The 22,834-nt window shown below is 49.4% G+C and overlaps 1 protein-coding gene and 1 pseudogene across 18 annotated transcripts in view; one reads left to right on the top strand and one right to left on the bottom strand.

Moving 5' to 3' along the window:
- Positions 1-22,834, top strand: part of MARK2 (microtubule affinity regulating kinase 2) — a 74,900-nt gene that overhangs the window by 42,103 nt on the left and 9,963 nt on the right. For 4 of the 18 annotated variants that reach the window (XM_023186094.1, XM_023186089.1, XM_023186096.2 and 1 more), the window contains exons 2-11: positions 16,649-16,828; positions 17,072-17,125; positions 19,699-19,747; positions 20,075-20,140; positions 20,229-20,299; positions 20,519-20,575; positions 21,325-21,561; positions 22,005-22,124; positions 22,226-22,325; positions 22,403-22,515. In XM_023186094.1, the coding sequence (XP_023041862.1) occupies positions 16,649-16,828; positions 17,072-17,125; positions 19,699-19,747; positions 20,075-20,140; positions 20,229-20,299; positions 20,519-20,575; positions 21,325-21,561; positions 22,005-22,124; positions 22,226-22,325; positions 22,403-22,515 (1,047 nt within the window). Of the gene's footprint in view, positions 1-9,751; positions 10,201-10,221; positions 10,424-10,511; positions 11,530-14,987; positions 15,012-16,648; positions 16,829-17,071; positions 17,126-19,698; positions 19,748-20,074; positions 20,141-20,228; positions 20,300-20,518; positions 20,576-21,324; positions 21,562-22,004; positions 22,125-22,225; positions 22,326-22,402; positions 22,516-22,834 lie in introns of those variants that run through there. The other 14 variants (XM_023186088.1, XM_023186085.1, XM_023186090.1 and 11 more) reach the window with 13 other exon arrangements.
- LOC111522493 lies at positions 3,871-3,971 on the bottom strand (annotated as a pseudogene).

The following is a 22,834-nucleotide window of genomic DNA, read 5'->3' as shown; positions in this document are numbered from 1 at the left end:
CGAGACGGGCGGATCACGAGGTCAGGAGATCGAGACCATCCTGGCTAACCCGGTGAAACCCCGTCTCTACTAAAACATACAAAAAAACTAGCCAGGCGAGGTAGCGGGCACCTGTAGCCCCAGCTACTGGGGAGGCTGAGGCAGGAGAATGGCGTTAACCCAGGAGGCGGAGCTTGCAGTGAGCCAAGATCCGGCCACTGCACTCCAGCCCGGGCGACAGAGCAAGACTCCGTCTCAAAAGAAAAAAAAAAAAAAAAAAATCTGGTCCTGGTGGTGCGCACCTGTACTCCCAGCTACTCGGGAGGCTGAGGCAGGAGAATCACTTGAACCCGGGAGGTAGAGGTTACAGTGAACTGAGATGACACACCACTCCACTCCAGCCTGGGTGATAGAGTGAGACTGTGTCTCAAAAAAAAAAAAAAAAAACATTTAAAACATCATATTTTGTGGTCATGGCACTATCTATTGTACAAGTAAGTTGTCCTCCTATATGCCAGATGGCAAAAAAGAAGCACCCTCCTCTTCCTACCCAGAAAAGTTGCTAGAGAGCTACCCTTGTCTTCTGTGATTGCCTTGAGGGCTAGGTTTGTCTGGGTTCTCCATGTCAGCTGATTTGATCCATAGTCTGGTAGCACCTGAAACAGGATGGCCCTCATTCCACAACTTAGGTGCCCTCTCCTGCTTGGGTTTTTAATGATCTGCTGCAGGAGAAAGATAGCACCTCTCTCTATCAGCAGGAGCAGCCCTGTAAGGGCTTGCTTCTAGAAAGATCAGCCAGTTGGATTTTTAGTGGTCACTTAAGTGGAGTAGCCACTTTGCAGACGGGCCAACAGGGAGACAGTTCTGAGGTGAGGGTGGCAGTGACAGCCTTGGGGTGGTTTCTGATGTGCTGTGACCTGTGGCCATGGTGACTTCTGGGGCAACAAACTTTGTCCCAGTGTTTTTTTCTGACATTTCCTCCTTCTAATTCAACTCCCTCTTTGAAACTGGAGGAGTAGGAAGGCAGTATTTCTTCACTTCCAGAGAAAGATGCAGCAGGAAGAGGCACATGTCTTGTTCTGCACTTTCCAGCAGCAGTGCTGGAACTGGGGGTCTAGAAGGCCTGTTTCCCAGCTCCAGACTGGATCTTATCCTCAGCAGACAAGCAAGTTTTAAGGAAACCACATTGGAAAGGGCAGAAACAAAGGGTTAAATCTGTATCCAGGTAGAAAGACTGTTGCATAAATGCTGAGAGAGTTTTTTTGTTTTGTTTTGTTTTAAGATCTCATGCTTCTTTTTTACTTTGTGTTGGCAAAAACCCCAGGAGAAGATGGGAGATTCTGGGAGGAGATGATTATGCTGGGTGAGTCAACTGAGCTCCACAGCTGCCGTTTTTAGTTCCTTTGCTTTTTTGTAACAGGAGGCAGTTCGGGGAGGGGTTGGGGGCAGGGTGGGAATACTGATTCATGCAGCAGGACAGGAGGCAGGTGTGTATGGGTGAAATTATTTTGACACCCTACAGTTAACAGGGCCTTAGAGTCAGTACATTGGTTCACGTAAGAAATATTAAAGCAGAACTCTTAGTGTGGCCAACAATAAATAAATGTCTCCTAGATTCTTATACAAGTCACTGTCTGTCCCCAATTGGTAGCTCTTAGAATGGCTCGAGTTGCATTCATTGTCACAGCAAGACACAATGGTTTTGATAGCAAAGCAGTAGAGAAACTAAACGTAGAGAGGCAGAGAGAACTGTCTTAAGTGGGAGTACCTGATGGTTGTCTTGGGCAGCAGGAAGTTTGAAGGAGAGGGGTTTCCCTCTGATGAAAGGAAGGCTAGGGCTTGATTCAGGGGAGCAAGTGGGATGGGCCCTGCTGGTCCCTGGTTGTGCCTATATTTTGAGTCTGTCTCCAGCTCACCTTGGTGATCACTCACTTTTCATCCATCACTGGAATAGGGGATCTCGTGGCTCACTACCCTCACGGGTATTTTTTGCAGAGCACACTGATGTGGGCTGTCAGTTATCACTTGGTCCCAGAGACTGTCATGAAGACACCCCAACATGTTTTCTTATTTATTCATTTGTACACATTTATTCATTCAGTGCTATATTGAATACTGTGCTGGGCATTGTTGTGGGCCATGAATAAGACAGACCTGGCCTGGTGCAGTGGCTCATGCCTGTGATCCCAGCACTTTGGGAGGCCAAGGTGGGCAGATCACCTGAGGTCAGGAGTTCGAGACCAGTCTGGCCAACATGGCAAAACCCCATCTCTACTTAAAAAAAAAAAAAACACACACGTGGTGGTGGGCACCTGTAATCCCAGCTACTTGGGAGGCTGAGGCAGGAGAATCACTTGAACTCCTGAGGCAGAGGCTGCAGTGAGCCAAGATCACACCACTGCACTCTAACCTGGATGGCCAGAGAAGAAACTATCTCAAAAAAAAAAAAGACCAAGGTCCCTCCTTTTGTAATGTAGTCTAGCAGGAAGGACAGGTAGTAACCAACCAACTTCAAGGGCAACAAATGCCTTGAACGGGGGGAAACAGGGCTGGTAGCAAGAAGTTGTGATCTTCCTTCCGTTACCCTTATCTCTTGGGGTCGAGAGTAGGCAACTTTAAAGATGAAAAAGTTGTGCCTCTCTTGTTCCCTACGTATTATAACATGGGCCAAGTAGGTGTGGGCATTGTTGGGTACTGAGGGTATATGAAGGTGAAGGAGACACTGGCTCTGATCTGTCAGAGCATGAGGGGGTTAAGGTATGGGGACACAAACAAATCAATGGGGCTGGGTGTGGTGGCTCACGCCTATAATCCCAGCACTTTGGGAGGCTGAGGCAGGAAGATTGCTTGAGCCTAGGAGTTTGAGGCCAGCCTGGGCAAGATGGCAAGATGCTATCTCTACAAAAGAAATAAATGAAAAACTAGCCGGGTATAGTGGCACACACCTGTAGTCCCAACTGTTTGAGAGGCTGAAGCAGTAGAATCCCTTGAGCCCAGGAGTTTGAGGATGCAGTAAGCTGTGATTGTGCCATTGCAGTCCAGCCTGGGCGAGAGAGCAAGACTTCATCTCTTACAAAAGAAGAAGAAATGAAGGGTACAGATAGAGTGCTGAGAGGCCAGAGAAGTGAGTGACCACTCCCAGCTAAGACAGTGTCTGGATTTGAGATAAATAAGGGATAAGAGGACTTACCTGGATCACAGGAAGACGTGTAGGATAGATGACCACTTTCCTTTTAGTATGTGTAGATCTGGGTAGCTCTTTGTACCACAATTCTGACCTATTCTTTTTTCTTATTATTTTTATTTATTCAAAAAATTTTTTTTTTTTTTTTTTTTTGAGACAGATTCTCACTCTGTGGCCCACGCTGGAGTGCAGTGGTGCTATCTCGGCTCACTGCAACCTCTGCCTCCCAGGTTCAAGTGATTCTCGTGCCTCAGCCTCCCTAGTAGCTGGGATTACAGGTGCGTGCCACCATACCCTGCTAATTTTTGCATTTTTAGTAGAGATGGGGTTTCACCACATTGGCCAGGCTGGTCTTGAACTCCTGACCTTGGGTGATCTGCTCACCTTGGCCTCCCAAAGTGCTGGGATTACAGGCATAAGCCACCAAGCCCAGGTTGAAATAATAAAATTTTTAATCTTTTAAAAAATATGGGCCGGGCTCAGTAGCTCACACCTGTAATCCCAGTACTTTGGGAGGCCGAGCTGGGTGGATCACCTGAGGAAAATTAGCCAGGCATAGTGGTGCATACCTGTAATCCCAGTTACTTGGGAGGCTGAGGCAGGAGAATCACTTGAACCCGGGAGGCAGAGGTTGCAGTGAGCCAAGATCGCGCCACTGTACTCTAGCCTGGGCAACAAGAGCGAAACTCTTGTCTCAAAAAAACAAAAAAAAAATGGAATGCTTCACAGATTTGTGTGTCATCCTTGCACAGGGGCCATGCTAATCTTTTCTGTATTGTTCCAATGTTTTGTGTATGTGCACGTGCAGAGCGGTGGAGCTGGGTTATCACAGGTCTAAGTCCGGAACGGCACCCTTCACTATTATCCCCAGTGTACAACAGTGGAGCTAGGAAGAGAGGCCCAGTGTCTAGAGAGCCCAGAAAATATGCCAAGAACATACACACTAGGCAAAGAAAACGAGCTTAGGAGGAAGCCCAGCCACCTCAGCTGCACTGGTTAGGATCTGCTACCTCCCCACAGTCCTCTGTAAAGTGAGCCAAACCTCTGTGCTGCAGGCTGCCTTCTGCCTACCCCCACCACCCCCATCCCCCAGAGCCCTGGGCTACTGGCAGGCTGGCTCTCCTGTGATATGGAGGAACTTGTTGGTCTCCATGGTTACGGTAACCCACTGGTATGGGAGGAACCGCATAAAGTGCGAGGCTGGCAGTGTGAGCTTCCCCCAGCCCTTGGCACCATGTGGTACTGGTATATCAGTTGTTTTGTGGACCTTTTCTGGGAGGAGGGAGTTAAGGAACTGATGAAGAAGGGAAGAACCCTGGCAGGACCACTGTCATCATCCTCTGGGCCACACAGAGGGCAGAGGCATGGGCACTTTGTCATTCACCTACTCCTCCTGCAGGATGCTTTTATGTTAGGAAAGAGGGTCTTCTTTGCCTCATGGCCCAGCCATGGCAAGAATTTGACTTTCCCTTGTTATAGAAGGAATACCAAGATGACAGGAATCAACTTAGCTATACTGGTACTTACAGTCAAGTTTCTAGGTATTGTAGCTCTTCCCAGAGCCCAGAGAACCCTTGGAGATGGGAAACAATGGTTCCTACCCCAAAGTGAAGCTAGATAATGATAGAATACATCATCAAGACATTCCCGAACACCAGGTTCTATGGTAAACACTGACATGGATTTTCTTTTTTCTTTTGAGACAGGGTCTTACTCTGTCATCCAGGCTGGAGTGCCGCAGTGTGATCATGGCTCACTGCAGCCTCAGCCTACCTCCCTGGGCTCAGGTGATCCTTCCACATCAGCCTCCCAAGTAGCTGGGATTACAGGCACATGTCACCACACCCCGGCTAATTTTTGTGTTTTTTTGTAGAGCCGGTGTTTCGCCATGTTGGCCTCGAACTCCTAGGCTCAAGGGATCTGCTTGCCTTGGCCTCCCAAAGTCCTGGAATCACAGGCGTGAGCTACCATGCCTGGCCAGATTTTCTCATTTAATCTTCCCTCTAATTCTGTGAAATGGGTCCAGCTAGTATCTTTATGTCCCAAATGAAGAAACAGATTTGGAGAAGTTATGTCACTTTGCTCATGTTCAGTCAACTGGTAAGCAGGAGAGGTGGGCAGAGCGACTCTAGTAAGTTTTCTGTATAGTTTACCTCTTCTAAGATTCTGGAAGGCAGGAGCCAGATCTTACTGAGCTTTGCAACTGGAGCCAGGGCTCCAGAATACTGTTGAACGAAAGTTTGCTAGGGTAACAGTAGTTGGGGATTTAGAGACCAGACCCCAGCAAGCAGATTCTCAGGGATGAAAGTGGTCCTGGAAGCCTCTAAAGCCCTGGTTGCTCGGTAGAATCTACTTTCAAGAGGAGCCCAGCCTTTCAAGTGGCTCTGAAGACAAGAGATTTGGAGAGTGCTCTTTGCATTGTGGCTTTCAGGCCTGAAGGAGAGTGAGCTGGAGGTGGCTCTCTGTTCTCACCTCTTTTGCCATGTCAGGTTTTCCCCAGGCAAGTTTGAGGCCTGGCCTGCCTCATGGGCCAGGCTGCAGTGCTGATCTCCCTGCCTTGTGTTGAGGATTGTAGCTCAGAGAGCTACAGGGCAGTAAACCACCTTGGTTTTGGCTTTGTGCTTAAGTTGCAGGCTTTCTGGTTATCCTTTGTGAGGGAGGCTCCTACCCTGGCTGGGAAGAGGGAGCAGCCCCTGCCTCTCATCTACAGTGGGATAGTAAAGGAATGTGGCTGTTTCTCAAGTGGAGCAGTCACAGTTAATTTTGGGGGTGGGAGCATCCAGGCTCTCCACTGGTGAGTGCCTGCCAGTTTGACAAGCTCTCCAACACTGAATGCTCCTCTGGTTTATTGACTCTTGGCAGTTGATAACCATAGTTGCTCAGAATCAAAGGATGCAAAGACGGTTTCTGGATACAGTGAGGGAGGAAGGGTTAAAAAACAAGGGACTCCAACTCCCAGTTACAAGATGTCCCATATGGCCATGCGCAATGGCTCACTCCTGTGATCCCAGCACTTTAGGAGGCCAAGGTGAGAGGATTGCTTGAGCCCAAGGAGTTCAAGACCAGCCTGGGCAACATGGCGATATCCTGTCTGTACAAAATACACAAAAATTAGCGGGCTTGGTGGCACATGCCTGTAGTCCCAGGTGCTCAAGAGGAAGATCACTTGAGCCCAGGAGACGAAGACTGCAGTGAGCCAAGATCATACCACTGCACTCCAGCCTAGGCAACAGAATAAGACCCCGTCTAAAAATAAATTAATAAATAGGGACTTGCCACAGGCACATGACTTTTTTTAAGAGACAGTCTTATACTGGGAGTGGTAGCTCATGTCTATAATCCCCGCACGTTGGGAGGCCAAGATGGGCAGATCGCTTGAATTGTTGAGTTCAGTACCAGCCTGGACAAGCTGGCAAAACCCTCTCTCTACAAAAAATACAAAAATTAGCCGGGCATATTGCTGTGGCCCTATAGTTGCAGCTACTCGGGAGGCTGAGGTGGGAGGATGAATTGAGCCCAGGAGGCAGAGGTTATAGTGAGCCAAGATCGTGCTGCTGCACTCTAGCCCGGGCGATAGAGTCATACCTTGTCTCAAAGAAAAAAAAAAAAAAAAAGAGACTGGGCTTAGTGGCTCATAGCTGTAATCCCAGCACTTTGGGAGGCTGAGGTGGGTGGATTACTTGAGGCCAGGAGTTCAAGACTAGCCTGGCCAAGGTGGTGAAACCCCGTCTTACTAAAAATACAAAAATTATCTGGATGTGGTGGCATGCACTTGTAATCCCAGCTACTTGGGAGGCTGAGGCAGAAGAATCACTTGAACCCAGGAGGCGGATGTTGCAGTGAGCCAAGATCACGCCACTGCACTCCAGCCTGGGTGACACAGCGAGACTCCATCTCAAAAAAAAAAAAAAAGAGGCCAGGTGCGGTGACTCAGACCTGTAATCCCAGCACTTTGGGAGGCCAAGGTGGGCGGTTCACAGGGCCAGGAGATTGAGACCATCCTGGCCAACATGGTGAAACCTACATCTCTACTAAAAATATTAAAAAATTAGCTGAGTGTGTGGCAGGCTCCTGTAATCCCAGCTACTCGGAAGGCTGAGGCAGGAGAGTCACTTGAACCTGGGAAGCGGAGGTTGCAGTGAGCCGAGATCACGCCACTGCACTCCAGCCTGGGCAACAGAGTGAGACTCTATCTCAAAAAATAATAATAAGAGTCACAAGAGTCATTCTTATTCTGTCACCCAAGCTGGAGTGCAGTGGCACGATCATAGCTCACTGTTACCTCCACCTCCTGGACTGAAACAATCACCCTGCTTTAGCCTCCCGAGTAGCTGAGACTACAGGCCCATGGCACCATGCCTGGCTAATTTTTGAATTTGGAGAGAGAGGGTCTCACTATGTTGCCCAGGCTTGTCTCGAATTCCCAGGTGCAAGTCATCCTCCCACCATGGCCTCCCATAGTGCTGGGATTAAGGCACGAGCAACAGTGCTCAGCCCCATGTGGCTTTTTTTTTGAGACAGAGTCTCACTCTGTCGCCCAGGCTGGAGTGCAGTGGCGCGATCTGCTCACTGCAGCCTCCGCCTCCCAGGCGCAAGCAGTTCTCATGCCTCAGCCTCTGAGTAGCTGGGATTACAGGAGCATGCCACCATACTCGGCAAATTTTTATATTTTTAGTGGAGATGGGGTTTCGCCATGTTGCCCAGGCTAGTCTCGAACTCCTGACCTCAAGTGATCCACCCTCCTCGGCCTCTCAAAGTGCTGGGATTACAGGCGTGAGCCACCGTGCCTGGCCCCCATGTGACTTTTTATCTAAATCCTACCCTATCTCTTCCCAGCCTTTCTATTTGAGGTCAGTGCTTTGTATTTCCTCCATTTGCAAAACCCCTTACTGTCTCCTACAAATAGGATTGAGGAAACAGTCCTTCTGTCACATTGCAAAGCCCTAGAAAAATGAAGGGACTGGAAGAATGAAGCTGTTTGATCCTGCTCTGGTTCTCAGTCTACCAGTGAGTGAAGGGGCCGGAGGGCCCAGGCAAGCTCGAGCCCAGGATCCAGTGGGCCCACTGAAGTCAGGGCCCACTTTTCAGGGGCTGGGAAAAGGAAAGGTTGCTGTGAGACCACTGGGAGAGGCCTTTAAACAGCCCTCCACCATTGGCCGGAATCAAACATTGTCATTCCCATTGTCCCGGGTGCCTTTCCTGAGCCTTCATACCTTCTGCCTCCTAGCTTATGGAGGAGGAGCCAGAGGCTTATTTTTTGGGAGAAATTAGAGCACAACTAGGCATCAAAGAAGGGCTGATGAGAAACTGGTAAGGGAGACTGACTGTCAGGAACAGCAGAGTGCTGAAATGGTGACAAAAGCTCTGGGCTCTGGCCCCAGCTCTGTACGGAGAAGCTGTGAGATTTGGGGCAAGTCTCATAACCTCTGAATGCCAATTTCTCAATGGAAAACGGGGAGACCAGCTACCCTGTAGGTGTGTTTGGAGAAAACAACGTGGACATACAGTAGTGTCAGAAATGTGGATCTGTTGGCCAGGGCTCATGTGTAAGGCAAACATTTCTTGGCCATTCCTGAGTAGCGTGGTCTTGCAGAGATACATGCTTAAGTGCTGTGAGAGCACAGAGGAAGCTTTGCCCTTCCCTAGAGGGTTAATGGCTACCAACATGAGAAGGTCACAGAGTTCCTGAATGAGAAAGAGCCTCGCCTAGAATCAGGGATGAATGAGAAATCGTTCTGAGAACCAGAGGCAAGGCTGCAACCAGCACATAGACAGGGGTCGTTGGTCTGGAAGGGGAGTCTTCTCCAGATGAGAGACAGCCAGCTTGCCCCGTGCTCACCATGTGCCCAGATAGTGGGGGCTTAGCAGGAGGAAAGTGTGAGGAATCCCAGGCCTTTGGAATTCCTTGAGAAAGCAGTGTTGTTTTGAAGGTAAGGCAAAACTGGAGACTGGAGACTTGGGTGAGTGAGAACCTAGGGATGGATGAATTTTCAGCAGCAGGCCTGGAAGGCACTTAGAAGAGACATTTGGATTGTTTCTAGCTTTTGGGCAAAATCTAGGATTAAACATGATTTTTTCATTGATAGAATGCTCTATCAGTGATAAAGGCTCTTAATCTAGAAAACAGACCTCTAGGGGGCTTTACATAGAGTCCTCGAACTCCCTGAAATTATGCCCAAAATATTTTGTGTCTAAGTGGAATGTGCATGGTTCTAAGGTTAAGCACTGCTTTTTTAGGAAGTAGGAGGTCCATCTGCCACTGTCAGCTTGCTGGTTGGTTTCTGCTTACCCTCCTCCCTACTTCGTGCTTGAGGGGGTGGTTTGCTGGTCTTTGGCAGGGCCGCCACTCTGGGTCAGCACATCTGAGTCACACGTATTCCTCCCCAGCCCTATTGGAGGCTTTGTTAAAGTCATCTGCCCCTACCCAGGTCCCACCTGCTACAGGTGAGCTAGGGTTTTATGACAGCCGTGGCTGCAGTGAGTCTCCTCACCCTCTCACCAGCTGTTACCCAGCAAAGCACCTTGGGGAGGGTGGGGCTGCCCACTTCCGGGGAGGGAGGGAGGGGGAGGGGAGAAGGAAGTTGATCTAAACCCGCCTCTTTCTCTCTCTGTCTCCCTTCCTGCCCTGTTCCCCTCCTGCCCCTTCCCTCCCACCTTGCTTCTGGTGTACTGTCCTGGAATTGCACGCACTTCCTTACCACCAGGCTTCTGGCCCTTGAGAAGCCAGCGGGGCTTTGTCCCTGTTGCTCTCCTTGCCAAACCCAGTCTCTCTCTGCTAGTGGTGGTTTCGGTTGCGACACCGGCCAGGTTCCCAGGCAGGAACCGCTCGGCCTGGCTGCTTAGCTACTTTTCACTGAGGAGGTGGTGGAAGGTGTCGCCTGCTCCGGCTGAGTAAGGGTGGCTTGCTGAGCCGGCAGCCTCCGCCCTGGGCCTGGCTCTTCCCGGCCTCTGTACTTTGCCCTCACTGCCTGACAGGTTCTGCTGTGAGCTCTGCTGAATGGAAGTCGCTGGTAGTCCTTTTCCCTTTCTCCAGTCTGGTATGTTGTCCCCCTTTTTACTCTAGGATTGCCTCCCCCTCTTTCTTCCTTCTCACCTCAAACATAGGATCTTTAGAGAGTTGCTAAGTGGCGCCCTGCCTGAGTCCAGCATAGTAATATTCATGGGAAGGCTGTCCAGATGTGGAAGTGGCATTGACTAGGAAAGGAAGAGGGGGCACATATCAGAAGAGTCTCCCCTGGGAACAAGCGGCTTGACAAGTGGGTAAGGAGGGACTGGTGGGAGGCAGAGTCCCGAGGCCTCAGAGAGGATGCTCTGGTGCTACAGTGAGGGGGAGCCTAGGATCTAGGCCTGTCACCCAGGGCCGGTGCCCAAGGGATACTCTTCTCTCCCCACTCTGTAGTACCCGGCTTACTCTGCTTCTGGCCAGGGAGTATCACCTCTCCTGGTTTGGCCCCTTCTCAGCCCTCGGGAAGCCAAAGGATACTTGAGGCCAGCCCTGAATGCAGAGTCCCAAAGCATGAGCTTCTCCACGGGACAACTGTTGGTAGGAGCCTCCAGCATTAGGACAGGGGCCCTGCCTACCTGAGTCAGCGCCAGGCCTCTCGGGGTGGCGACTGTCTTCCGGGCAAGCCTGACAATACACCTAGGCCAAGTCTGAGATCCCAGGCGGAAAGGGCCTGACAGGCCCAGTGGATGCAAAACTGTCTTTTTATTTTCTCCTCCATGTCCTGCCTTCTTTTCCTCTCAGTAGCAGACCCCAAAGCTGTTTCAGCCCTACTTCTGAATCAGGCCTGCTTAGTAACTGCTTGGTTTGCCTTTTGGTTCCAAATAACTGCCTTGCAGGGTGACCCCTTATTCTTCTTAAAGGCTACTTGAGAGCCATAGGGGCTCCTCTCGACAGACCTCCTCCATCCTTTAGGGCCTGCCTGGACTATGATATGGGCCAGGGCTTTGGGAGTGCCTGGTGTGCCACATCTTACTATGAGCAGGGAGGATGGTGGTGGAGGGGAGAACGTGGTTTTCCCCAGGTCCTACTGAGTTGGCCTAGTAGGGTAGCTAATCCGCAGCCTGCCATTCTGTTGGTGAGACCCAGGGCCAAGCTGAATGCTGCAGCCAGAACCCACAAAGGGAAACTCTCTCTCCATGTTAGCCACTGCATACTCTTACCACTTTATCCTTCAGGGAAGCAGCTAGGTGAGGAAGTTGCCTCACTTGGGGCCTTACCCCAAGAAGCTTTTCTGTTGGAGACTTTCTCCTCTCTTTTCCCGTTCTCTTTTCTCTGCTTCCTCCCAGTGGCTTGCCTCCTTACCCTGGCTCACATCCCTGCTGTGGGAAACATATTACAGCATAGAAGAGGGGGTGCAGGGGTAAGTAAGGGAAGGATTGAGCACTTGGAGTCCTGTGAGTTGGATGGTTCAGTCCTGAAAAGTGGGTTGGTGACTTTGGAGCAGGGGATCAGAGCAAGCATCAGTGCTTATTGCTTCTCTGACTCCTGAACAAGCAGAACCTCCTCTCTTTCCCTGTCCTGGATACCCAGTGTGGGACCAGCCCTTCACAGCGACCCTGTCTTGAGTTCCTAACTCCCCTTCTTCCCTCTTTTGAAGGCTGGTGTCAGCTAGCAACAGGTTGAGGGAGTGTGGCAGTCTACCAGGTCTGGAGGAGAGAGCAGGCACTCAACCTGGCCCCTTTTGCGGAAGGGCCCCTAGCATCTCTTGTCAGCCTCCAGCTGGGCTGTAGCAGGCTTAGCAGGCTCAACTTTGATTTGGAAGCTTGTTTTGACAGTGAGACTTCTGGATTGGCAGACAGTAGTATTTGGGGACATAATGGTTGCTCTTACTGAACACTGGATAAGGTGTTTTACATGTGTTCTCTCATCTACTTTTGTAAAGTAGGGAACGTTTATTGCCACTTTACAGATAAGGAAATTAAAGCTTGTACGTGGGGGAGACAGGACTTGAACCTGGTTCTGTTGGACTGCAGAGTTCCTCAAGATCGCTGCCTGGCACAGATGTCTGACAATATTGGCCACCGGTCGTTTTTTGGGTACTTCTCTTCCCTATTTGTAATAATCTCACCTCCTTCTTGACAATGTTGATGTTACAGTTGTTCTGTTTTGGGGTTTTGTGTGTGTGTGTGTGTGTGTTTCCTTTTTGTGAATGAGGGTCTCGCTATATTGCCTTTTTAAATATATTCTTTTTTTTTTCCTTTTTGTGAATGGCAGGTCTTGAACTCTTGGGCTCAAGCTATCCTCCTGCCTCTGCTTCCCTAAGTGCTGCCTGTAAAGGCATGAGCCACTGTGCTTGACTTGATGATGTTGATGACAATAATAAAGTTAGTATGTGCTGAGTAGGTGGCAGATTTAGGATTTGAAACCTGGCAGGTTATCTCCGACATCTACAGTTTTAAGCAGAAAGGAGGAGAATGAATGGCAGAATCTTGCTTGTGGTTGTTAAGCTCCTTGAGGCCCAGTGTGCAGCAGGGCCAGGCAGGGAATGCTGACCTGTGCCACACAGACCGGCCCCTCGGTTCACCAAGAGGGATGGGCAGAGCAGAGCTCAGGATGGGCATGGGATGCCCAGATTTGGTCTCAACTGGCAAAAGGCCCAAGTCCCCAGGTAGATGCTAAATCCCTGGTCTGGATTTTGAGAACTTAGAGGCCGTCACGCTTCCTGCTGCCTTGGACTTACATCGTCAGAGAAAAGGGGAGTGACAACGAACTTAGAAGGTGAACTAGAGGTTGCCAAGGAAACTTTCCCACCCATCCTCCTCTCGTAGGAGTTGGGGCAGAAGGAAGGTTTTCCTGCCCGTTGCCCCTTAGGCAGACTGGGTAAAGTGGGAGGCAGTCTAGCAGCATGGAAAGGGAAGCTGGGGCTGAGAAAAAGGCAGCCTGAGGAGGCCAGGCTTTCAGTACCCTGCTGGATAGGGCTGGGGTACCCTTCAGGAGACTGGCCCAGTCAGGTGCCAGCAATGCCCTTCTCTCCAAGGGGTGTGAACCCTAGAGATCCTTTGGAAGGGAAAAAAGCAGATATTTAAAGATCCACTTGTCTAGCAAACACTGTCTGAGAACCAACCAGTCTTAGGTGAGCTACAGGGTGCATGGAGAACAGAGCACCACAGAGCTCTGTGGGCTGGAATGAGCAGACAGTAAGGGCTGGGGGGCTTCATGGAGATGCAAAGGTTGGTGAGGAAGCGAGAAAGAAGGAAGTGAAAAGGGCCTCTTCTGGGATGTGAGGAGCCTCCCCCTTCAAACATCTACCAAATACATGGGATCTTTCTCCTCCAAGGTTCAACCCCATGTGTTTCTGGGATCTGGTCAAACAGCTCACCAAAAGACATCCTGCAGCTACTATGCAAAGGCCCTGCATGGGCACAGCGAAGAAGGGGAAATGTCAGAATCAGGATACTGAATTTACTTGCTGCTGTCATTTCTGCCTGAAAAGCATCTGGCTGGGCTAGCAAGGTTCTTGCCTAGGAATGCTGGACAGTTCCTTGGGCAGTAGTAGCAAATCATTCTTTTTCTCTGTGGTTTTTGAGTGCTTCACTTAGAGCCAACAGGGCCATGAAAGGAAGAACTTTGACTCACACTCCTCTGATCACCCTGCTGCCCTCCAAACTGTTTCTTGAAGTTTCCAAGGCAGCTCTGGATGGTTCTGGGATGAGGCTGTGGCCTCATATGCTTTGTTGCAGTATGCTGGAGCGATCGTACCAGATGTTCTTTGTGAGTTGTAAACCAGAGCTCTAATCAGGAGTTAGACCAGACTCTGCATTTTTGTTTTGTTGTGTTTTGTTTTTTGTTTTGAGACAGGGTCTCACTCTGTCACCCAAGCTGGAGTACAATGGCATGATCATGGCTCACTGTAGCCTTGAACTCCTCCTGGGTTCAAGCGATCCTCCCGCCTCATCCTCCAGAGCAGCTGGGACTATAGGTGCGTGCCACCACACCCAGTTGATTTCTTTATTTATTTGTGTTTATTTTATTTTATTTTATTTTGTGAAACAGAGTTTCACTCTCGTTGCCCAGGCTGGAGTGCAGTGGTGCAATCTCAGCTCACTGTAACCTCCTCCTCCCGGGTTCAAGTGATTCTCCTGCCTCAGCCTCCCTAGTAGCTGGGATTACAGGCACCTGCCACCATGCCCAGCTAATTTTTTGTATTTTTAGTAGAGACAGGGTTTTACTATGTTGGCCAGGCTGGTCTCGAACTCCTGACCTCAAGCAATCAACCCACCTCAATCTCCCAAGATTTCTTAATTTTTTTTAGAGACAGAGTCTCCCTATGTTGCCCAAGCTGGTCTTGAGTTCCTGACCTCAAGTGATCCTCCTGCCTCAGCCTTCTAAAGTGCTGGGATTATAGGCGTGAGCCACTTTGCCTGGCTCAGACTCTGAACAGTTTTAGTGAGAGATAATTTGCATACCATAAGTTTATCCATTTGAAATTTAAATTAGTGACTTTTATTAAATTCACAGTTGTGTATCCATCACCACAATCAATTTTAGAACATTTTCATTACCCCAAAAAGAAACCCCACACTCCTTAGTTGTCACCCTTAAATTTCCCCCATCCTTCTCAGTAACCACTAACCTACTTTCTGTCTCTATAGATTTGCCTGTTCTGGGCATTTTATATAAATGGAATCATACAATATGTGGTTCTTTATGACCAGCTTTGTTTACTCAACATCATTTTCAAGTTTCTTCTGTGTTGTAGCATATATTCTTTTTTACTGCCAACCAATACTCCCCAGTATGGAGATGCTACGTTTGTTTATCTGTTCATCCAGCTGATGGGCATTTGAATTGTTTCCACTTTTTGACTATTATGGATTATGGTGCTATGAACCTTGGTTACAGGTTTGTTGTGGATTTATGTTTTCATTTCTCTTTTGTATATACTGAGGAGCGGAATTGCTGGCTCACATAGTCTGTGTTTAGCACTTTGAGGAATGTACACGTCTTCACGTAGATACATGTTTTTTGTCTAGACCATACCCTTTTTGTACAGGTTGAACATCCGTAATCCAGTAGCAAAAATGCTCCAAAATCTAAACTTTTTGAGTGCCAGCATGATGCCAAAAGTGGAAAATTCTACACGTAACCCCATATGACAGGTTATAATCAAAATTCAATCACTTTGTTTCCTGAACAAAATTATTTTAAAATATGAAATTACCTTCAGGCCATGCATATAATGTATACGTGAAAAATAAATGTTTAGACTTGGGTCCCATCCCTGAGATACCTGATTATGTATATGCAAATATTCCAAAATTCAAAACGATCAAAAATCTGACACGTTTCTGTTCCTAAGCATTTTGGATAAAGGATATTCAACCTGTATTATGTTTATATGCCTGTTCAGTGCTGCTCATTGTAGCTTCTGCATCCTCATCCCCTCATTTGAGCCAGGAGGGCAGAGCAGGGCAGACTGCTGCCTTGCTCAGACCTAGTCATTTGGTTATTTCATTGTACAAGTACTCATTGAGCAGCAAACATAAGCTAGTCTCTCTTTAAGTGCTGGGATCTATCAGTGAAAAATAATATATGCCTGCTTTCATGTGCTTCCATTCTTACTGGGAGAGACAGCAAATAAATGTAAAGTGATAAATAATAAAGGTTCGGTGGGGCATCGGTAGTTCAGCGGCAGAAATTTCGTCTCCCATGCAGGAGACTCGGGTTTAACTTCCGGCCACGCAGTCCTTCCATGCAGGGAGGGCTACTACATTTCTACCCAACAAGGTTATTATGGCCGGGCGCGGTGGCTTACGCCTGTAATCCCAGCACTTTGGGAGGCCAAGGCGGGCGGATCACCTGAGGTCGAGAGTCTGAGACCAGCCTGAGAAACATGGAGAAACCCCGTCTCTACTAAAAATACAAAATTAGCCGGGCGTGGTGGCATGTGACTGTAATCCCAGCTACTCGGGATGCTGAGGTGGGAGAATTGCTTAAACCCAGGAGGTGGAGGTTGCGGCGAGCTGAGATTGCACCATTGCACTGCAGCCTGGGCAACAAGAGCAAAGCTCTGTCTCAAAATAATAAATAAATAAATAATAAAGGTTCATGTAAGTTTTGGGTGGCAATGAGGGCATTGAAGCAGTTATGACCATGTTGCTACCATGACTTTGAGATGCAGTCTTCCCGCAGTGTGCACAGGCAGCATAGTGGGAAGTGGGGTACCGGCTCTCCCTCCTGAGTCAGATGAGCTGTTGTGTTGCCAGTGGAGGTTCAGGGAGCCAGTGATGGGACAGCTCTGCTCCTGAGCTTTGCCACCCACAGGACCTGGGCACTGGACCTTATGATGTGCTCCTTTGGAGTGAAGACTGGCTGTCATCTCAGCCTCCTCTCCTTTCTTCTCCTGTCCTATGATTCTTCACATGCCTACCAGCCCCCTGGAGTCTGCCCCTGCACCCTCCTCCCTTACATATTTTGCAGAGAGTGTTTAGAGGACTGGAAGTGTAGCTTGTAATGGTGTCTCTGTTTCTACCCTGCAGCCCACCTTGGGACACCTTGACTCCAAGCCCAGCAGTAAGCCGAACATGATTCGGGGCCGCAACTCAGCCACCTCTGCTGATGAGCAGCCCCACATTGGCAACTACCGGCTCCTCAAGACCATTGGCAAGGGTAACTTTGCCAAGGTGAAGTTGGCCCGACACATCCTGACTGGGAAAGAGGTGAGCACTGGGACTAGGGACATGGCAGCACCTCCCAGCCCTGTTGACACTCCAGCAGGTGGCGATGGGACGACTACTGCAGCCAACCTCTTGTTTATCTGGCAGAAATGAGATCTGAGATATAGGGGTGCAAAAAGCTGTGGGATGAAAAGGAGTGCGAAATATAAAGGAGGAAGTGGATTGGAATCCTGGATTTTGCCTAGTCAGAGAAGTGATTTGGGGCTTTTTTTGTCTCATCCTCAGGTAGCTGTGAAGATCATTGACAAGACTCAGCTGAACTCCTCCAGCCTCCAGAAGGTAAGCACATGGCACCTCCTGTCCATTTGTTTTTGTTTTGTTTTGTTTTGTTTGAGTCGGAGTCTCATTCTTGTCACCCAGGCTGGAGTGCAATGGCGTGATCTCACCTCACTGCAACCTCCGCCTCTTGGTTTCAAGCGATTCTCCCACCCCAGCCTCCTAAGTAGCTGGGATTACAGGCGCCCGCCACCACGCCTGGCTAAGTTTTGTATTTTTAGTAGAGATGGGGTTTCACCATGTTAGCCAGGCTGGTCTCAAATTCCTGACCTCAAGTCATCCGCTTGTCTCGGCCTCCCAAAGTGCTAAGATTACAGGCGTGAACCACTGCGCCCGGCCCTCCTGTCCCTTTCTAAATCTCTCTTCTGGGGTCAATGATCTACTCACCCCATTTAGACCTTCTCTTGAATTCCTAGTTTAAATTTTCTGGCCATTTCACTCACCACCCCACATGGCTCTGCTACCTTAGGGGTTTTAGTTGAATCCTCTGTGGTGACTCCCCTTGAGTGGGTTTCCTGGCCACAGGCACTGGCTCTTGTGAAGTCTTTCTGTTCATTCCCAGCCACTTGGCCTACCTGTCTGACCTACTTCCTCCATCTTGTTATCTTCTGGCTTGCGGCCAGCCCTATGCAAAAACACATGTTTGTAGCCACTACTAGAAACACATGCAGCTACTTCAAGATCTGGAATGATCCAGGGGAGTGGCTTTAGAAATACAAGAATAAGAGGAAACAGGGAACCTGCAGCTGGGTTCTGTGCCAGCTACATTTTAGAGAATGAGCTCCAGCTCAAATTTTCTGAACAAAACCTAGTTCTGTTCATCTTCTGGCAAATCAGATATTTTCTCCGTAAGCACATTGTGGTAGTTGAGTTAGGAGAAGGCATGATTCGTGCTAACATTAGAGTCAGATACAGTGATACTGGGAACCTTAGGAGGAGGGGCTGAGGATTGTTGTTGAGGGCAGTGCTCATGGAATTAGAGTGAATGAGTTGTTCCCCTGACATGCAAATAGCCAGAACCAAGGTGTTTCCCATTAATTGTTACCCCTGGGATCCCTTCAAGGGTTCTTCAGTTCAGTGGAATCATTGCTGTCATCACCAGGGTGTCCTTGCTTGGAGCTTTCCAGGAGGAAGGGAAAAAGGGCTGCTCCTGACATACTGGCTCCAGCCCCACAGAAGAAGAAGTCAGCGTGGGATGGGCCATTTGGCCTTGGGAGCAGTCTAGCCTGCCATCGTAATAATCGCCAGTCCACCAAGCCATCTTACTCCCTACCTTGTTTTTCTCCCTATTCTTCCTGACTCTGTGGAAGGCACCAACACCGGACAAAGAGGGCCATTTTCAAAACCTTTTGAGACTCTGTTACTAAAGCCAGTCTGATTCTGGCCAAAAATGTGATCTCAGCCATAATCCCTAAAAAATGAACATTGAAGAAGTTAGCCCCCTCAGGGGTCTAGACGAGCCCAGAAAACCCCAAGTTCTCCCAGAAGAATGCCACTTCCATGCCAGGTGAGCAGCCTTAGGGGAAGAAGCCTTGGAAGTTGCCTCTGGCCCCATTTCAGTGCTGCTCCCCATTACCACCCCAGAGGGTGATATCGAGGCTTTTTGCCTCTTCTTCCAAAATACCTGTTGGGCCAGGGAAAAAAGTAAGAAAAACCTAGGCTCTAATAAAGGGTAAGGTCAGCATTGGGTTCCTGAAGATTGGAAAGCCTTTTTCTTCTTTTCCGTTCTAGCTCAGGAAAGCTCTGGGGCATCATTAAAGGGGAAACAAATGTATTCACTTTATTCCATAAGCCATATCTCGAATTAGGGCTTCCCCTACCCCCCCCAACAAAAACAACAACAAAAACTAGTTCTGCTCTTTGTGCAAGTGATGAGGCCTGGAATTACAAAAAGCCCTACCTCCAGTTCTCCGGCCCCCACAGAGGGGAAGGAGTTCATTTCTGTCATCTTCTTTATGAAAATACATGGTTTGGAGCCCCTGGTTTTGTTTCACAAAGAGAGCGTGAGTGTGTGGAGGTGGATTTGATTAAAATTGGCATCAGCTATATATAGGAGTGGCTTCTTCTGTCACCACCCTGGAAGCCCAGGAAGGAAAGGCCTATCCCCTGGAACAGAGCCCTCTGACTACTGTAAATCAGAAAATGATGGGGTCCCCCTCTGGTGCTCCACCACCCCTTTACACAGACCAAGCTGGGGTGTGTACTGTCACTGAACCAAGGCAGCAGCTCGGGTTCTGAATATTCACGCACATGGGCTCACACTCCCTCCAGCAGAGGCACCCAGCCAAAACCCGCCTGCTGTTTTGGGGCTGGATTTGGTAGACGCAGCAGAGGGCACGGCTGGCTCATCCCGATGCCATCCCGGGTAGCACGTCCCCACAGCCAGCCCTCCTCCAGCTTCCCCGACTTCCCAGCCACGGGGAAGGCCGCGCATGAGCTAGACAACCACCCTATTTTCTTTTCCCTGCCTGGTTTTGGTTTTTTTGGGAAAAAAATAATCCTAGCAGGGGCTCTGTTTGGAGGGACCTGAGGGGAGCAAGTTGAGCAAGCACAATCCCTGGTATTTTATCTTCCAGCTATTCCGCGAAGTAAGAATAATGAAGGTTTTGAATCATCCCAACATAGGTGAGCACAAGTTGTCATTTCTCTCTTCTTCCCCAACAGCAAGGCTCTGCTTTCCAGCATGTCATCTTCTCCCCGAGGCACACTGCCTTCTGGAGTCTGCGGTCTTCAAGGATGCCCCTGGGGAAGCTCAGCTCAAAATCCGTTTCCCCTTCTGGCACACCGGGCTGTCCTTAGCAGTTTGGCTGGCATGAGAGGAACTTGTTCTTGGGAGTGGGGGATCATGAAAGGAGGGGAGACTTTCATCCCTAGGATGCTCCTGGACATGTTTTAGAGTAGTATGTGGCCCCTGCTGCTTCTTGACTTAAGGCTTGGCCTTTTCTCTTGTAGTTAAATTATTTGAAGTGATTGAGACTGAGAAAACTCTCTACCTTGTCATGGAGTACGCTAGTGGCGGTAGGTGTGGAACGCCTCTTCCTATTGTGCCCCCCCTTCTTCCACCTCCAGCCAGCTCTGACTGAGATCCCTGCCTGGTCTCTTACAGGAGAGGTATTTGATTACCTAGTGGCTCATGGCAGGATGAAAGAAAAAGAGGCTCGAGCCAAATTCCGCCAGGTAGGTGTGACTCCCTCCATAGGGTCTGGACCTGGCCTCTGCCTTTTGGGGTTTGACATGTAAGGATACACTGCCTGTCTATAAGTGGCCCTTGGAGGGCACTTTGGGCTCTGCTGATCTGTGTGGCAGCTTAGCACTAGGTCACAGGATCACTGCTCTGCCAGCCCCTGTGGCCCACCCTCAGGCACCCCTGGGTTAACCCTTCTTCCTTCCTTTCAGATAGTGTCTGCTGTACAGTACTGTCACCAGAAGTTTATTGTCCATAGAGACTTAAAGGTAAGGCATGCACTTCTCCTTGTGCCTTTGAGTGGGGGCCAGGTTGTTCCCCTTGGTTCTCCATGATAAAACCATCAATAACCATCAGGCCCTGAGTGTTCAGGAAACTCCAGCTTTTTTTTTTTTTTTTTTTTTTTTGAGATGACCAGAAAGCCCCTAGGGCTGCCTCTGATAGAGACCTTGTGGCTGGACCTCGGGTTCCATTCCAGCCCTTGAGCAGGGGGCCTCTGCCATTTCACCTCTTGGCACATCACCTTTCAGTGCTGCCAAGAGAGGCAGGCACACTCCAGGATTTCTTGGTCTTTCAGGCAACCTGGTAGCCGACCCAGGGAAGAGTGCTGAAAGTTCCACAGCTGTATCCCAGCTGCTTTTCAGGCAGGCACGCATATACCATCTCCATTACCAAGATACTCAAGTTTGAGGACACCTGTGAGTCTCTTGGTTGCTGAGTCCTCACAGACATGATTTGATTAACCTGGGCCTGATGCTGTAGCTTTGCACAGCTCACAGGGTCTCTGGGCCTTCCGTTCCCATCTCTCCCATGGCTGCCCGTGTGAGGAGTGGCCTGCACTGCCTTCCTCCTGCCCAGCCTATTCACGCTGATTGAAGCCCTGCCCTGACATTGGTGGAGAAAGTTCTGAGACTGAAGATGACTTTCCATTTGTCCTCCCATTCCCCTCAGCTCCTTCCTGCCCAGGACCTTAGTCTGGTTCACTTGGTTCCCTGATGTTTTCCATCTTACCTCCCAGGCAGAAAACCTGCTCTTGGATGCTGATATGAACATCAAGATTGCAGACTTTGGCTTCAGCAATGAATTCACCTTTGGGAACAAGCTGGACACCTTCTGTGGCAGTCCCCCTTATGCTGCCCCAGAACTCTTCCAGGGCAAAAAATATGATGGACCCGAGGTGGATGTGTGGAGCCTAGGAGTTATCCTCTATACACTGGTCAGCGGATCCCTGCCTTTTGATGGACAGAATCTCAAGGTGGAGTGAAGTGCAAGCTTTTTATTGCTTCTCATTTCCTCTGGGCCTCTGGTCTTAGCCCTGACCTCCCGCCTTTGCCACCTGTCTACATTTGTCCCAAGCCAAAGCTTCAGAGAAGGGCTTGCTGAGGTAGCAGTGGTCAAAGGCCTTCTGCACCTGGGAATGAATAACCTCAGTTCCTTTCTCGAAAGATGGGATAAACTGTGTGTGTGTTCATCCCCCAAGGCACTCCGGATTGCAGGCCTCGGACTGGTCAAGTTAGAGGGTACGAGGGTATTTGACTTCACTTGCCTCTCTGGTGAGGTGTCTTGTCCCAGGCTCTCTGCCTTCTTCCATATTTCATTTATGTCTGGCCAGGCCTAGGCTCTCAGGATCTTGGATATTATGTTTCTTCCTTTGGCCTTGGGATAATTTCAGTTTTCTAACCCTGGATCCTCCTACAGGAGCTGCGGGAACGGGTACTGAGGGGAAAATACCGTATTCCGTTCTACATGTCCACGGACTGTGAAAACTTGCTTAAGAAATTTCTCATTCTTAATCCCAGCAAGAGAGGCACTTTAGAGGTGAGCGGTGGAGCCTAACTGGCGGAAGGGCCTGGGGTCCCCATGGAAACTTTCCAGCTGACTTTCTTCCCCCTGCCCTTTTCCTTCTCTGTGCTCCCCAGCAAATCATGAAAGACCGATGGATGAATGTGGGTCACGAAGATGATGAACTAAAGCCTTACGTGGAGCCACTCCCTGACTACAAGGACCCCCGGCGGACAGGTGAGGCTGTGCCGGGCTGTGAGGTTAAGCTTGCCTAGGAGTTGAGGCCAGTCTTAACTATATGTCCCCCTGTGCAGAGCTGATGGTGTCCATGGGTTATACACGGGAAGAGATCCAGGACTCGCTGGTGGGCCAGAGATACAACGAGGTGATGGCCACCTATCTGCTCCTGGGCTACAAGAGCTCCGAGGTGTGTGCTCCCCGCTCCATTCTCTGACCTGGCCAGCCTCACTGTCAGTAGCACCCATGCTTCTAACACCTGTTGAGGGCAGAAGCTCATCTCTGAGTAGGTGTGCTCTCTGCTCACCAATTTTAAGCCTCAGCTTTGGTGTCTGAGGTCCTCTGGCCCATTCACTGATCTCCATGACTGAATTAATAGAAAGCTGTTAGGGTCGGTGTGAGACTGGGTCAGAGTTTCAATACGGGTGAGTAGTTGATCTAGGTTAGTCTGCGTTGATTAGATGTGTCTAGGTCATCGGCTAGCACTTCTGTGTTGATCTAGATATCTT

The sequence above is a fragment of the Piliocolobus tephrosceles genome, chromosome 13 (assembly GCF_002776525.5).
Source record: "Piliocolobus tephrosceles isolate RC106 chromosome 13, ASM277652v3, whole genome shotgun sequence".
In the NCBI taxonomy this organism is placed as follows: Eukaryota; Metazoa; Chordata; class Mammalia; order Primates; family Cercopithecidae; genus Piliocolobus; species Piliocolobus tephrosceles.
Note: the sequence above shows the minus strand (reverse complement) of the source record. Positions and strands in the feature narration are given on the sequence as shown.